A 16,931-nucleotide genomic window follows, 5' to 3' on the forward strand; every position below is an offset into this window, starting at 1 on the left:
ATCTGTCCTTACAAGCTTTCCAAGTGCAAGTAAATGTTCTTCCATTGGTCTGTGTACTATCAATGATTTTATTCTCACGGGAATCGGTCTTTCAATTGAGGAATCATCTGCATGTTGTTCTTTCCCTAAATAACATAATGCAATTGTTTGTAAAGCTGCATCAAGAACTGCTGGGTGGAGAGAAATATTGAGTGCTGTTTCGCTTTCTTCAGGACAGAAATGAATTTCTGCAATATATTCCGATTTTGATCGCCAGCAATCACCGACTATTTTTAGACATTTGCCATACTGAAATCCCAACTTTTCTAAAGTATCATAAAATGTTTCAGAACTTGTGTAACTTTGACATTTCTGACGTAACTCATCTATTCGTATGCGAGGTATGTCATGGTCGTCTGTTTTTTTTAGACTCCCTTTACAAACGATATCTTTTCTTCTCTTTATTTCGAATGATTTTTCTTTTTCATTTAAAGCTGTTTCCAAATAAATTATTTGGTCACGTCCAACCGACAAAGGTCTGATAAATTGAAGTGAAATTTCAACTTGAGAAACAGGTAGTTTCAAAATTTCTGTTGCCACAACAATACCGATTTCCCCATGAACAGCACCGGGAGCAATACTTCTGCCATCTACTATGTGTTCGTACACATATGGTGTGACCTGTGGAGAAAGTTCAATTCTGAAATTCCGCGACAGTGGTTTAGGAAAAACAAAAGGGTGGTTGTTATTTGTTTTTACAGTTGCCCTTAATCCCTCTCTTAGTGCGTCAGATTTGATTAAAATCCCGGATCTATTAAACTTATACCTAGGTAAATCAATGAGTTGTTCTGTTCCGTCGAAAACATTGCCCCATTGTATGTTAAAGCCACGTTGGAAGAGGTCTGCCATTGCATTTACAAATATATGTTTTTCGTTTGGTTGATTAAGTGACGCAACTGAAGCTGCGTCAATGGACGATATTTTACTTAGATGTGCTCTTATAACGGGCTTTGGACCAATTTCTAAAATCACATTTGATTTCTCTTCATTCATACAAAACGAGACAGCTTCTTTGAGTAGGACTGGTTTGCGAAGATTGTTTGTCCAATATATTGGCTTTGCCATCATGTCGTCTGTAACGTTTTCGCCTGTAACGGTTGATATAAGAGGAATATTTGGTGCTTTTCCTTTTATGCCTGTTAATTTTTCTTCAATTTCTCTACTTATCTCATCCATATGATGACTGTGGTAAGCACAATTCACATCAAGCTTTTTCAGTAGTAAATTTGGCATTTCCTTTTCGAGTCTTTCCTTCATCTTATCTATAACATCTCTGTCTCCAGATACAACGCATGCCTCCTTACTGCTATACACAGCAATGCATATCTTATTTTCAAACTGTCCACATATCTTTTCAATTTCATCGACTTCGCACTTCCCAATTACCATCATTCCACCACCGCTTGCCTTCGATGACAACAATGATCTGTGATGTATAATCTTGACTGCGTCTTCAAAACTCAAGCATCCAGCTGCATATGATGCTGCAACCTCGCCAACTGACTGACCAATGATAGCATCTGGATGTACACCTAAATGGGCCCATAAATGAAATAATGATACCTGAGATGCAAAAATTATCAAAGGTCCTTTGTATGGGTCACTGATAATGTCGTCCGTGGGATTTTGTATCTCGTCAATTATCGAAAACTTTGTTAATTTTCGGACTTCTTTGTCAATTTGTTGAAACTTTTCTCGAAATGGTGTTATAGAATTAAACATCTGCTGACAAGTTCCCTTCCAGACCGTTCCGACTCCACAAAATAGAAATATCAATTTTGATTCTTTCGTATCCACAGCAGTCATTTCATCAAATGATCTCTCTTTCCTGGCAATATCAGCTGAAAGATCTTGACAAGAGCTAGCTACATATGTTATACGATATCTGAAATGGTCTCGTTTAAGCAGTGATGTAAATGCAATATCTTTGATGCTATAGCTCTTTTGTTCAATTTTCTCTTTCAAGTATCGAACCGACTTTTGTAACGCAGGTATACTTGTACCGGTTAGACACACAACGTAATGTTCAAACGCATAATTACCAGAACTTGTCTTAGTTTCAACTTTCATTTGTTTCACTACTGCATGGCAATTTGTACCACCAAAACCGAAGGAATTTACACATGCAATTCTTTGTCCTCTGGAATCTCCATTCCAATCACTGATATTTGTTACAACGCGTAAGGGTATCTCGTTGAAATTGATATCTGCATTTCCTTCATTTTCTTTAAAGTGCAGCGATGGAACTAACTTTTCCGAGCGCATCATCAAAAGGGTTTTAATTAAACCAGCCGTTCCAGCAGATGATTCAAGATGACCAATATTTGTCTTCACTGACCCAACTGGAATTGTTTCACCATTCTTCAAACAGGGTGAAAAGAAGTCAGAAAGAGCCCTTATTTCTATAGGATCACCAACTGGGGTCCCAGTACCTAAATGAAAAGGAAAAGGATTACTGAGAGTTTCGTAAGAGCCTATATCGTTCATCTGAATATACAATTGAAACCATGCAATGAGACTATTTTTTTTAAATTTTTTTGCAAAAAAGCAAATATTTGTGTAAAAAATGCAATAACTCCTTTTTGATTATTTGACCTACGAATAGATCATGACCTGCCAATAACTTTGAGGTTTACAGCTTCTTTTTTTCTACTATAGTTGCTATAAAAAAAACAAGCGACAAAAAAATCGTCTTCCAATAGACATTATGCTAATTTGAAGTTGACTGATGATTTCTCATCTTACCTTATCTTATCCTATCCTGGTAAATTTTTTTGCTCTAAAGATATATATTTTTTTCAATAATGATATTATTGTTATTGTAAAAGTTAAACAATTCATCTAAGGTAAAAAAAAAAAAGGCGGGGGGGGGGGGGGGGGGGGGGGGGGTTATACATTTCTTTTAAAGACAATAAATCAGGAGTTGTCCAACATAAAAAATAAAAATGAACAGAAGATAGATTTTGACATTCTGAAAATTATACATTAATATATCATTTTATTTTTTAAGGCATGACAAGGGTTATGTTATGATGGTATGATACTAAACCCCTCACGGGAAGGATGGTACCTGATATTCATATGATGAAGACATAATCTTTCAATCAGTTTAATTGAAGCCTGGAGCTGGCATATCAGTTAACTGCTAGTAGTCTGATGTTATTTATGTATTATTGTCATTTTGTTTATTTTTTTTGGTTACATCTTCTGACATCAGACTCGGATTTCTCTTGAACTGCATTTTAAGGTGCGTATTGTAATGCGTTTACTTTTCTGCGTTGGATAGAGGTATAAGGGGAGGGTTAAGATTTCATTAACATGTTTGACCCCGCTGCATTTTTGCGCCTGTCCCAAGTCAGGAGCCTCTTGCCTTTGTTAATCTTGTATTATTTTTAATTTTAGTTTCTTGTGTACAATTTGGAGTTTAGAATGGCGTTCATTATCACTGAATAGTTTATATATATTTGTTTAGGGGCCAGCTGAAGGACGCCTCCGGGTGCGGGAATTTCTCGCTGCATTGAAGACCTGTTGGTGACCTTCTGCTGTTGTCTTCTCTCTATGGTCGGGTTGTTGTCTCTTTGACACATTCCCTATTTCCATTCTCAATTTTATTAAAACAATGACCGTGATAATATTTCTGTTCTTTAACAACAACTTATTGTTTGCACATTTTTTGTATTTTTTATTATATCAAACAAAGTAAGCTCATTCATTTTTCCTTTTTCAACGGTATAAAAAAATGTTGTATACTGTAAATCAATTTCAATTATCAATAACAATATAATGTTAATACTTACCGTGGGCTTCTATGTACTGTACAGTTTTTGGATCGACTTGGTATTTGGAATAAACTTCTTTCAGAAGAGCTTGCTGCTGGTCACTTGATGGTGCTGTAATAGGGGTGTTTGATTGTCCATCTTGATTGCAACCCGTGGCTATGAGACCCCATATATGGTTACCGTCAAACTTAGCCTATAAAAAATACATTTGTTTTCAGAACATGTATAGATAATTAGTTATCAAAGGTACCAGGATTGTGATTTAGTACGCCAGACGCGCGTTTCGTCTACATAAGACTCACCTGTGACGCTCATATCAAAATATTTATTAAGCCAATCAAGTAAAAACTTGAAGAGCATTGAGGATCCAAAATTTCCAAAGTTATGATATAAGTGTTAGGTTCATAAGGTATTTAGTACACATTATAATTCTATCTGAATATGATTAAGAGAAGCTATCATTTAGGGTAATGCATATATTTTCAAGGGTTCCTTAACATGTGAAACGGATGTTTCAAATTATTTAAATTGCATCCAGTTTTGTGATGTTTTTCGACGTTTGAGGAATACATTAGAATGCATGTAAAACGATTTTATATCTAGTCTAATATTTGTTAGTTTTTATTGGCTTTGAACTATCAGTAATTGCGAGTATTCTTAGATCTGTACTTAGTGTCTTTTTGTTGTTGGGATGTACAAGTACAAAGCCACGTCCACGTTGTGTTTTTGTTACATGTATTTCTATTTGTATCCATCTGATGAGTTATGCCTTTTAAACAGATTTTTATAGATTGTTCTTACTGTACTCTTACACCATTGTCCCAGGTTAGGGAATAATGTGGCGACCGTTTACATGTTTTTTTTACCCGGCAACATTTTGTATGTGGCTGACTAAAGTCAGAAGCATGTTAGTCATTTGGTTGTCGTTTGTTGCTATGTTATATATTTTTTTTTTCGTTCATCATTTTGTTCATAAATTATGCCGTTATTTTTCTCATTTGATTTGTTTTACAATTGTCATTTCAGGTCCTTTTATAGCTGACTATGCAGAATGGGCATTCAGTTTACTCATTGTTGAAGGCCTTACAATAATCTAAAGTTGTTTAATTTGTTCAACGATGTTGTGAATGACGACAGCTTTTTGTTGTTGTGCAAATTTAATGAATGAGTTAAAAGATTAATTTACCATTAACTTTGCAAGTTGGCGTTATCATTTTTTTAATAACTTTGTTATTGTTTTTTTAACGAAGAATTTTATGCTTACTCTTTTATACATTTGATAAATACCTTTTTATATCTTTTCAGAATAACTATACCACACCCTTCCCCTCTGACATACCCATCTGCTTGATTAGAAAATGCATGACTTTTTCCTGTAGGTGATATCATTTTAGCCTTACTCAAAGGTACAAAATTGACAGGTGTAAGAATGCTGTTTACACCACCGCAAATAGCCATTTCACATTCACCTTTTAAAAAATGTTAAATACTGTAATAGTCATAATGTTTGTAAGCATTTTAATCAATTGTACATAGTCCACGTGACTATCTAAAACATGACAACAATTGCGACAATGACGATGTTTTTAAAATTTAATTTTAAAATGAAAAATAAATGAGGGAAATATGAGATCTTTTTTAAATTAGGGGGGGGGGGGGGGGGGGCGCTTCAATTGGTTAATTTATTCTGCTGCAATTTTTTAAAATATAAGTGTTTAACAATTGGAAACTATTATGGCCTTTTTAATGACCTTAACTGAGAGTCTCGCATAGTGAGTATTTGTAAGGAGAAAATGAGTAAAATTTTCCTTAAATCCTCATTCTATACAATTTCCCGAAATAATCATTTTTTAACATCAGTAGTAATCTCGACCTTAACAATTGCCTTTTTAACAGTGTGAACGTATCCTTTCAAGTTTGTCTGTACTGACGTGTCATAGCTTTGTATCTATTGTTCTTCATACGGTACAAGCTATTGCTCACTAGACATTAATCAAATTATGAACATATCGTTGCACAAAGAAATAATTTAATTCGATATGTAAGACATGTTTGAACTTTGGTCTCAAACTGCACACAAAGCTTTCAATTGATCGTAAATACATATAAGTTAGATTTGAGTGCACTTGATTTTACATGTTGCAACGATATATGTCTGTCCTTTCCGAAATTTAAAATGTCAGTTCCTGACAAAATTACCTGCCGATTATCAAAGTCGACCACTATTACAGGACAGACCTTTTGTATTTATTGTCAATTTGTGTCTCGTCTTTAATATGCATGAAACATTTCCCACTAAACGTAAAGCAAACAACAATTGATTAATTATTTCACCTAAAATGGCGGTTTACATCTTCAGTTGAATATCTGATGCAATTGGAATTGTTTTATTAACGTTATTAAACTGTCTTACAATTAAAACAAAACCAGGAAGTTTAATAAATTGCTGATGAAAATTGCTTTTGTTTTGGAAAATATGTGTTACCAGTTCGGATAGCTTGACATCCAAGATGAACGGAAACAAGTGCCGAGGAGCATGCTGTATCAACTGTAAGTGATGGTCCTAGGAGGTCATAATGAAATGATATCCGGTTAGATGTTATACTGGATGCTATTCCTGTGACAAGAAAATTGTTGAATTCATTTCTAGCATTTGGGAGTCCAAGTAGAAGATCGTTATTCATTATACCTGTAATTATATATATATAAAAGCTATAAGATAAGTCAGAGAAAGCATTTTACCAACATAATAGTAAATTTTATGATTTTTAGTAAGATATAGGCTTAGGTTAAGGGATGAAAAATATCTTATTCTTGCAGAAAAAATAAACGATGTGGTAAACTTTTTCAATAAATAAATAACGAATATAATTGTTAACTCGGACAATTTACCCATAAACTCATAAATAGTAGTAGTGATGAGTGTTTCAAACATAATTTCTATGAACCTACCTTTAATTAAAAAATGGCGGCTGTTTAAAAGATGGCCACCTTAAAATATGAACAAAAATACACATGTCTCTTATATAATAATACTAAGGGTTTATGTGACGCATCTATACCAAAATTTGTGTATTCCAAATTTATTTACTAAAGCCAGAACTCTAAAGATTAAAGAAGAAAGTATAGAAGAGAAAAAAAACGTAACCACGGTATTGTTCTTGCAGAGGATTAGTTTACAACGAAGAATTACGTATAGACACTGATATCATTAAACTATTTTTAAAAAGGTAGTCTTAACTAGTATTTAAACTTTTAGATTTGAACAGTTTCCTGTATAAACAACTTGTAGCGGACCTAAGTATCAGCATGTATAGGACTTCGTGTTCAGTTTAAGAATGATAAACTCATTGAAAACTTCAATCAAAATCTTTCAATGGATTTATTCTTACTGAAAAACAATACAAATTTTATTTAATAATTATCATAAATGAAACATGGTTTTACGAAATAAGCGTTAGTTGCATTCGAGTTTTAGATGAACTAAATTTTTCCATTTTCATAGGTTTTATATGAACTTGCCGATGTATACTCCCGTTTTGCTTTTTTTCATATTGCCCTTTGTAAGTCCTCCGTTTTCTAGAGCAGAATGAGTTACTTCCAACGCTAGACATTGCTGGGGGTTCATGCATGCTGCCTCTGTATCACTTACTCCAAAAAACTTATTATCCCATCTGTCATACCTGCAAATAAATTGCATTCCATTCATTTGAAATAGTTTATGTGGAGATGAACTAAAAATTCAGTTGACTTTTTTTTCATCAAATTCCAAAAAGATTGAATTCAACATTAAAATAATTTTATTTAAGTAAAAGCAAATTAATAATATATGAAACAACTGACTTAAACGATGGAACTCATAGCTGAGTCATTGGCCTGTCAAATAGACTGTACATTAAAATATTTGTTTACCACCAAAAAATATGTATAACGTTAACGTTTTAACTGCTAAATATAAAGTCATTTCATATGACGAGGTCAACGAGAATGATTTAAATGCATGAAAATAGTTAAATTCAGTGTGTTAGTAAAAACTTTAGGACCTTGTGGTCCAACACTTAAATCAATGTCCTATAAAGTGCAATTTGTTTATTACAGTACGACCTGGAACAAGTCTGATAAATCATGGAGGAATGTAAAACAATGTTCACCATGATTGTCCTTTGTGTCCATCACTAGACCAGCTTTAGCTTAATTAATACAAAAAATATTAATCAAATCACCAGTTGCTTTTTATTGAAAATCAAATAGCTTACTTTATTCATTACCCCTTTCAAAACTTCATTCTCTGTTCAATTTATGTTTGGAATCCACTGTTACAAACCCTCATTCAAACCAATACAAACTTCAAGCTATAATTTCGGATATTGCAAGTCACAGACTTTTCAAGCCAGTTCGCATTGGAAAAGATGAAAAAGAGAAAAGATATTTTCTAAATCTTTCCTTTGCCAACAAAGGTCTCGATGGCGTCAACCTTGGCAATATCCTTCATCATAAATTAGTTCAATCGAAAATACCTCCTTATTTTAAAGACCAGTCTGTACCAATAATTTCTTATACCTATACCAAACCTATTGCAACTAAAATTTTCAATTACAAACGCGTTTTGCAGGATCTCGATATTGACGACTTCAAGTCTAAACCTCCTGATTGCACTTGTGCTAGTTCCCAATTCACATATAATCCCGCTGGCCACGTTATTACCGGTGACCTTAACATTGTTAATAACACTTCTCTACGAAACGTGTTATCGAAAGGTCCGAAATATCGTGAGCCTAAATCCATCAATTGGAAATACAACTTTAAAATTTTGATGGATTCAGTCGAGGATTATGCCAGGCAATGGGCTAAGCGCGAGAAGGAAGACGTAGACACTCTATCCGAATGGATAAAGGCAGTGAGGTCCTTAATACAAATCAGAATTAAGAAACTGAATGGGTCCATCAATGCCCATGCTACGTCAATTTTTAAAGACCCAAATGTTGCTAAACACCTATCCGACCTCCATGATAAATATGTTGTTGTCCCCGCAGACAAAGCCCCAAATAACATCGTTTTTGTCTGTAAAAGTCATTACATTAATTGCTTGATAAACGAATTAGGTATAGACAATTCACTTGGAAACTCAACATATACCCTCACGACACTTACCAAAGAGGAAATCCTGGATAATCATAGGTCTGTTCTTTGTTCCTTTGGTATTTCAACCAAAGATGAAGAACTGGATCTTCCATCACTGTATTGGATACCTAAACTACATAAGTGTCCTTACAAACAGCGGTATATTGCTGGGTCTTCCAAGTGCTCCACAAAACCTCTTTCTAAATTATTAACATCCATTTTATCAGCAATCAAAGACGGGCTTCAAAGTTATTGTGAAACTGCCTATTCTAGAGGTGGCGTGAATCAGATGTGGATACTTAAAAATTCCAAAGATCTTTTAGAGTACATACAATCTAACTCTCTTTCATCTTGTAACAGTATTAAAACATTTGACTTCTCTACTCTTTACACAAGTATTCCACATTCCAAACTTAAAGACAAATTAAAAGAGCTGGTATTACTTTGCTTCATAAAAAAGAATGGCCAACGTAGATACAAGTATCTTGTCTTAGGGAGGGATAAATCCTACTTTGTAAAGAATCACTCTGATTCAAACAAAAAATTCTCTGAAACCGATATTATCAAGATGCTTGATTTCTTGATTGACAACATATTTGTTACGTTCGGAGGACGTGTTTTTCAACAGACTGTCGGCATACCAATGGGAACAAACTGTGCCCCTCTACTTGCTGACTTGTTTCTTTATTATTATGAGGCTGACTTCATGCAGGAACTTCTTAGGAAGAAAGATAAGAAGTTAGCAATATCCTTTAACTCTACTTTCCGCTATATAGATGACGTTCTTTCACTAAACAATTCAAAATTTGGTGACTATGTGGAACGCATCTATCCCATCGAATTGGAGATAAAGGATACTACAGATACAGTTAAGTCAGCTTCATATCTTGACTTACATCTAGAAATTGACAATGAGGGTCGGTTGAAGACAAAACTTTACGACAAAAGAGATGATTTCAGCTTTCCAATTGTGAACTTTCCATTTCTAAGTAGCAACATTCCAGCAGCACCTGCATACGGGGTATATATCTCTCAAATGATACGATATTCCCGTGCTTGCATTTCCTATCATGATTTTCTTGATAGAGGGTTACTGCTCACAAGGAAGCTATTAAATCAAGAGTTCCAAATGGTGAAGTTGAAATCATCCCTTCGTAAATTTTACGGACGCCATCACGAGTTGGTTGACCGTTATGGAATAACCATTTCACAAATGATATCGGATATGTTCCTCACGTCGTAACTACAATCCCCTTCCCTTTCATGAATTTGACCTACCGAATTAGACTATTTACCGGATTTGTAATCACATAAGCAACACGACGGGTGCCGCATGTGGAGCAGGATCTGCTTACCCTTCCGGAGCACCTGAGATCACCCCTAGTTTTTGGTGGGGTTCGTGTTGTTTATTCTTTAGTTTTCTATATTGTGTTATGTGTACTATTGTTTTTCTGTTTGTCTTTTTCATTTTTAGCCATGGCGTTGTCAGTTTGTTTTAGATTTATGAGTTTGACTGTCCCTTTGGTATCTTTCGTCCCTCTTTTACATTTAGGTAAAGAGTGTCGGGTACATTGTTAAAAAAAATAGACTAACAATTATACACAAAACGCAACATAAAAAATCTCAGGATTGAGCATAGAAAACGAAAGACGGGTGCCACATGTAGAGCAGGTTACTCCTCCGTAGCACCTGAAATCACCCCCAGTTTTTGGTAGGGTTCGTGTTGCTCAGTTATTATTTTTTTTATGTTGTGTCTTGTGTACTATTATTGGTCTGTTTGTCTTTTTCCTTTTTTAGCCATGGCGTTGTCAGTTTATTTTCGATATATGAGTTTGACTGTCCCTCTGGTATCTTTCGCCCCTCTTTTAGCAACACAAACCCAACCCAAAAACTGGCGGTGATCTGAAACTAGTTTATTTTTATGTAAACTCGGCTCGTATACAACTATTTCTAGTTCAGATGATACCAAATGATAGTTGGAAATTAAATTAATGATAGTAGTTAGTAAAATAAAAAGTAAACTTAAAAATGTACAAAGTTTGAAAAGCAAAATATTACAGTCTCTTTTTTAAGAGTCCACTTCTTTAATATAAAGAAAGAATAAATAAGGTACAATATATGGTGATATTAAAAAAAGTTTCTAACAACAACAAAATATCATAATTTAACGTTTTTGTAAAATATATATTAAACCTATGTATCGTGTTGTATAACTGACAACTTTTTTCTCGATTTTCCATTGTCAAATTCAAAGGGACAAAAAATTCAAACGTCAATAAAAGTATTTCGTTTATGTCAGAATTTGTATTTATAAGACACACATTTATGCAACAAATATAACTTAGCTGTGGTAGGCTATACGTAGAATGTTATCCCTTACTCATTTATTAAACCAGCATGTCTAGCACAATCTTTCCACGACTCATCGGGATCTCTGATGTCGGCTTCTTGTACATTCCATCTGTCTTCTGGGACTATATCAATATGACATTCGCCATTTTCCAAAAGTTTCCAAAACTCGTCTATGTCATCAGCTCCTGGAAACCTACAACCAATTCCAATGATTGCGATTCCATTTTCATCATCCATGCCTTGTCATACATACCTACAAACAAAATTTCAAAACACATGTTAAATGATATACGAGAAAATACAGACAATAATACTTTCTTCACCTAAAAAGACGGATTCAAACTTCAGTCAATATCGTGGCAGTTACCATAGTGTATCGAATGATGGTCCGTAAGTACTCGAGGCAAAATTTAAAGTACGCTTTTCAAATAAATTTTGTATCTTTGTTTTTAACAAAATATAACATATCTTGAGTAACAGTTATTGGTGCCGCTCTCTCCAATAAATGCAATACACGAGGTTGATTCGAATGAATTAAAGAGAAATATATATAAATTGATGACGTAGAACGATTGAAATAGGCCATGGATGGTAGATATATAGATTCCACAACCGCCACAAGTGTATTACGATATTTCTCCACTCGAGGCAGTTGAATTTTAATATTTAAAGCGCGAGGCTTGTCGAGCTTTTTAAATAATTAAATTTAACTGTTGAGAGTGGAGAAATATCGTAATACACGAGTTAAAGTGGTTGAATCTGTTTCTCTAATTATGTTTAGCCTTCCTTTTCAAAGATTTGAGGAAAGTTGTGTACTTTTGATGTGACGTCATCAGACATGGTCACCTTTTTTCATGACGGCACAATAAGAAAATTCAGAAGAAAACAAGAAAATTTAACGTCACAATTAAATTTCAACCAATCATTTGCCGAGAACAGATTTGATCAAAAATAAAAGAATAGAAAATAAAAGCAAAGCAAAGGAAAAAATAACGATCTCGGGATAAGGGACCGGTATTCGATGTTTTACAGATCAAAATGGAAAGTCCAATATCAATTGTCAAAATCAAAAGATTATACCCATCACACAAATGGAAAACAACTACCATATACCTGACTACGTACATTATTTCCTTATGAAGAAAATGGTTGATTAAACCTGGTTTTATAGATAGCTAAACAACTCAATTGTATGACTGTCGTTTGGAATTCAATTATATTGACAACAAAATACCAAATACCGGTGTAGTAGTCAACATTGTGGCATAACCTTAATACCTATAAAAATAAACAAAGAAAAACAATGGCAACGATTAGAGAAGCCCACCGTGACGTAAATATTATTCAGAACCTTTTCAGGGTAATCATATTTTACAAAAGTGCTACCTTTGTTGTCAATAAGAGAAATTCTAAGACACGACATTTTTCAACCTAGCATATTTGAATTATATTTTCCATTTTGAAAATATAAATGACACATTTTTAGACAATATCTGACTCCAATGGGAAGTAAGAAACAGAAAACAGAAAACCAAAAATTTCTAAATTACCGCCATCTTTGTCATTTCTCTTTTTTAGTTGATATTAACCTTCATGCAGGGTTTGTTTTGCTTTCATTACTTTGATAGTTTTTTCTCCATTTAACACAAAACGAGTTTAACGATGTAATAAATCGATAAGGGAGAAACACATTATCGACGGGGGGGGGGGGGGGGGGGGGGTTAAGACAATATTTGAATTAAAAACTAAAGACGACGATTGGACATACAATTCATTTAAACACAACTCAGATTACATATATCAACGTCTATGTTTATTGGTAAACTCATTATGGCAAACATATAAATTTCCTCAGTTTTTTTTTCTGTGACAACATGTTTGCTCTGTCAGAGTATTTCTGAGGAGATTAAATATACAATTTGATACAAACTCTGAATATCACAATCAAGTAACGAACTCCATTTGAAGTTTGTTAGATAATTGTCTCTTCTGTGCGCCACAGTTTTCATTTCGTTTTGTAATTTGTTTGCAAAACAAGGATTTAAATATTGTACATTAAACTCAAATGACTGATTTGGAATGTTATCACTTGTTTTGTGAAAAAGATTTAAAGATCAAGTGCACTCATTTCGAAAGGAGATAATCTTACAACATTTAATAGATATTATTAACGTTATGTGTTTCAAGTGCTGATATAAATAAGTTTTGTCTGCAATGGTATATGACAGCACAACTGTTAAATTTATGAAGATTAAAAGGTTTATTACTTGCTCTTAATGTAAGTCATTTAGTTGTGTGGTAAGAATTATTTATTTCTTTTTTTTTCTTTACCTTTAAAGAAATTGTAAGACCAAGGTTATAAATTAAATAACAAAAATCTTGAATGAAGTATTGACATAGATAAGTATACTCAACTACAATCATTTCAAGTACAAAGGTAAGTTACGAAATGTACAATTCAATAGACGCTGCAGATTTATAAAGTATTATCACTGGGTTGAAACTGCTGTTAGTTCACCGATAGTCCATTATGATAATATGAGCTCATTAGTCTTTATGCTAGTATTGACATGAATGTTAAAACACCTTTCTTAAATTCTCTTTTGACAACTTTAGAAATGATTTTAGAAACTAAGGTTTCAATTCTTAATGGAAATTTGAACAATAGAAATTAAAAGGCAGCTAAGAAGAGATGAGAAGAGAATATCATAACATATATGGCTAAGGATAAGTAGATCTGTATATACATCATTTCAATATCACGCAAAGTTCATGCATTTTTATGATAGGACAGAATAATAAATCAAAATTCTTAATGATCGTAGGCAACGAATGTTGATAATCTGGCCTGCAATTGAGTGAAGGGAATTTGCTCGATATGACTGACATTTTCCTACTACAGGCAAGAAATTTATGTAGAGCTGCATGGTCTAAGGGAATCAATCGCCTTACACTACAGAGTATCGCTACGCGTTTACATAACCCGCACATCTTTGATAACATTTGCATAATGGAATTACTGTCAATCTCTAGCGTGATTTTATTTCTATACCCGAGACAACACTTGGAGTTCATCAAAGTAACAACAGTGCAATAATAAACACAAATTTTTAAATCTAATACAAAATGAAGAGCATATTGTCCCATTTATTTATTAGCCATTTTACATTGGTTTTGTTATTTTTATAGGTAAATACATGTAACTGTTAACAAATGGAATAAAAAAGACGTTTATTATTGATTCCGGTAAAAAGAAAGTTTCTTTGAAAATTTGTAATAAATTCAGACACCATGTTCATTATTTTCCCTTTAAATGAGTCACTGTAATCTCTATTTTAATTTACGAGAGCATCTCCTTTGTAGGATTTGTCTTATCATAGTTGTTATCATTATATTGTATAATTCAACTTGTTTTTTTTTAAAGTAGCAGGTTCTTTTACTGTTATGAATAGCTTCATGTTAGAATGTTACTATGTCATTGAGTCTTGTAATCTGTATGGTGTCCAACTAAGTATTATCAATAAATAGTCAAGCGGTTTTTTAAAGATTCCTTTGGTATAACCCACGGACATTGTTCAGAAAGAAAAAAAAATTTCCGTCAGAACATATTGTCTTCTGCACAAATTAACAGGAAATTGTATGTCATTTTACAATTACATAAAATTAATAACATTAAGAGATTACTTTGATATACGCGTAAAAAAACCCAACATCTATCGTCTCAATTATAAGTTAAATAAAACACGCTTATTATCAATTATTTTCGAGTTACTTTCAAAATGTTTAACATAAAGCAAAACCCAAATGTACAATCTGTAAATGTCCCCTTACGGAAGTTGTGTATTATATTAACTTTATAAAAGGCTGCCTTTTCTCTCTCTTGTGTCATCACATTTTTTTCCCTTCAACAATTTTGAATAAATTTATTCAGAATAGTTGTATTTATATCTTTTGTCTGCCTAGATATTTATGCTTTTCAAAGGTTAAAAGTGAAAATAAATACTATATTTCCTCACCCCCATTAATAAATGTAGAAAATGAAAAAAAACAAAAGGTTATATGATAAATAAATAATATAAATAATAAAAATGAAAAGAAATAGAGGATATATATTGACGAACACATATTGAAAATAGTTAATCTTTCCGATACCTTTTGGTTGATAAGAGAAAAAACAACTCATACGAAAACAAACTATATTTCCTCACCCCCATTAATAAATGTAGAAAATGAAAAAAACAAAAGGTAATATGATAGTGTAAAAAGTGTTAAATAATTTTATAAATATATCATAAACAGACACAAGGTGAGCACATAAACCTAATGCAAATTTAAAACAAAACAAAACGAATTATAATTCAATGTAAATTAAAGAAGTTGTATACTTACTTTTTGAATAACAAAGAATACTTACGTATATGAAGGCTGTGATTATATTAAATACACTCTTATCATGTTCACTTTATAGCCTTTAAAACCGGGAAGTTTTGTGGAGATATCAAAGTTAAATAAATATAATTGGATATAGATAATGATTAGAATTACCCATTGGTTATCAATTGGTAAGTATATTTTCTCCGAAAATATCATAAATTAGTACATAGTTATGCCAATCATTGGCTACCGCCTTCATTATTGGTATTCGCCAGGCATGCCATGTAAGGCGGTACCAATGAGGCCTTTTTACGTTCACAACAAATGAGGTTATTCAAAACATGATCAATATTTAAATATACTGTACTTATTTTTCTAGAATATTTTATCTACTCACTGCCTTGTATATTCCGAATAATAACATACTTACTACTTACATCTGTTATACTTTACAGATAAATGTCGCCTTTAAACATATTTAATCATTACACAAGAAAATATTCGTGTAGATATACAAAAATGGAATGACAGGAAAAACGGTATGACAAAAAAAATCATATAAAGGCTAATAAGTATTTAAATATTGATGTTTTTATCAATAATTGATCTTTTTGTGTACTTCAATCTAGATTTAAATTTATATTTTAATATCAATTTAAATAGGAAAAGTACAGAACTCCAACGGAAATCTACACGGAAAGTCCTTTACCAAATGGCAAATTTAAATGCTCAATTAAATTGATAAATGCTTTAAAATCAGAATTTGGACATTATTGTTTTAACAGAAATTATATCCTTTTACTTCATTAGAAAAGGGGTTGTAATAGAATGCTAGCTATAATAGAAAAAATATAAAATTTAGATTAGTGTAAGGATGGTTTTAGCAAAGTAAAACAAATAATAAAAATGAAAAGAAATAGATGATATATATTGACGAACACATATTGAAAATAGTTAATCTTTTCGATACCTTTTGGTTGGTAAGAGAAAAAACAACTCACACGAAAACAAACATATATACTAAGCTGACATAGTTTTATAAGGATAGCAAAACGAATACACAAATATAAAAAAAAAAAACTAATAGACAACATCTCCGCAACTATAAGCAGATGTACCACTTACTTAACCAGGGAAAAAACGGAAAATTATTTTGACAACAGGTTCGATATGTGCTCTTAACTGCAGGTAGCTTGCTTCAAAAGTATAAGCTGCTGTTAAGATTGTGTCGTTTAATAAAAAGAAATCAGAAACATATCACTTCAC

The 16,931-nt window shown here is 32.7% G+C and overlaps 1 protein-coding gene across 1 annotated transcript; it reads right to left on the bottom strand.

Annotated features, from left to right (window-relative positions):
- Positions 1-74: 74 nt before the first annotated feature.
- On the bottom strand, positions 75-11,538 carry LOC139490231 (phenolphthiocerol/phthiocerol polyketide synthase subunit C-like). The gene is made up of 7 exons (XM_071277081.1): positions 11,320-11,538; positions 7,341-7,501; positions 6,304-6,507; positions 5,106-5,287; positions 3,837-4,011; positions 424-2,471; positions 75-125 (listed from the first exon to the last, which is right to left on the bottom strand). Exons 1-7 carry the CDS (start codon positions 11,526-11,528, stop codon positions 75-77), a joined length of 3,030 nt encoding a protein of 1,009 aa, XP_071133182.1. The 5' UTR covers positions 11,529-11,538.
- Between the last annotated feature and the right edge of the window lie 5,393 nt (positions 11,539-16,931).

The sequence above is a fragment of the Mytilus edulis genome, chromosome 9, assembly GCF_963676685.1.
Source record: "Mytilus edulis chromosome 9, xbMytEdul2.2, whole genome shotgun sequence".
Taxonomy (NCBI): domain Eukaryota; kingdom Metazoa; phylum Mollusca; class Bivalvia; order Mytilida; family Mytilidae; genus Mytilus; species Mytilus edulis.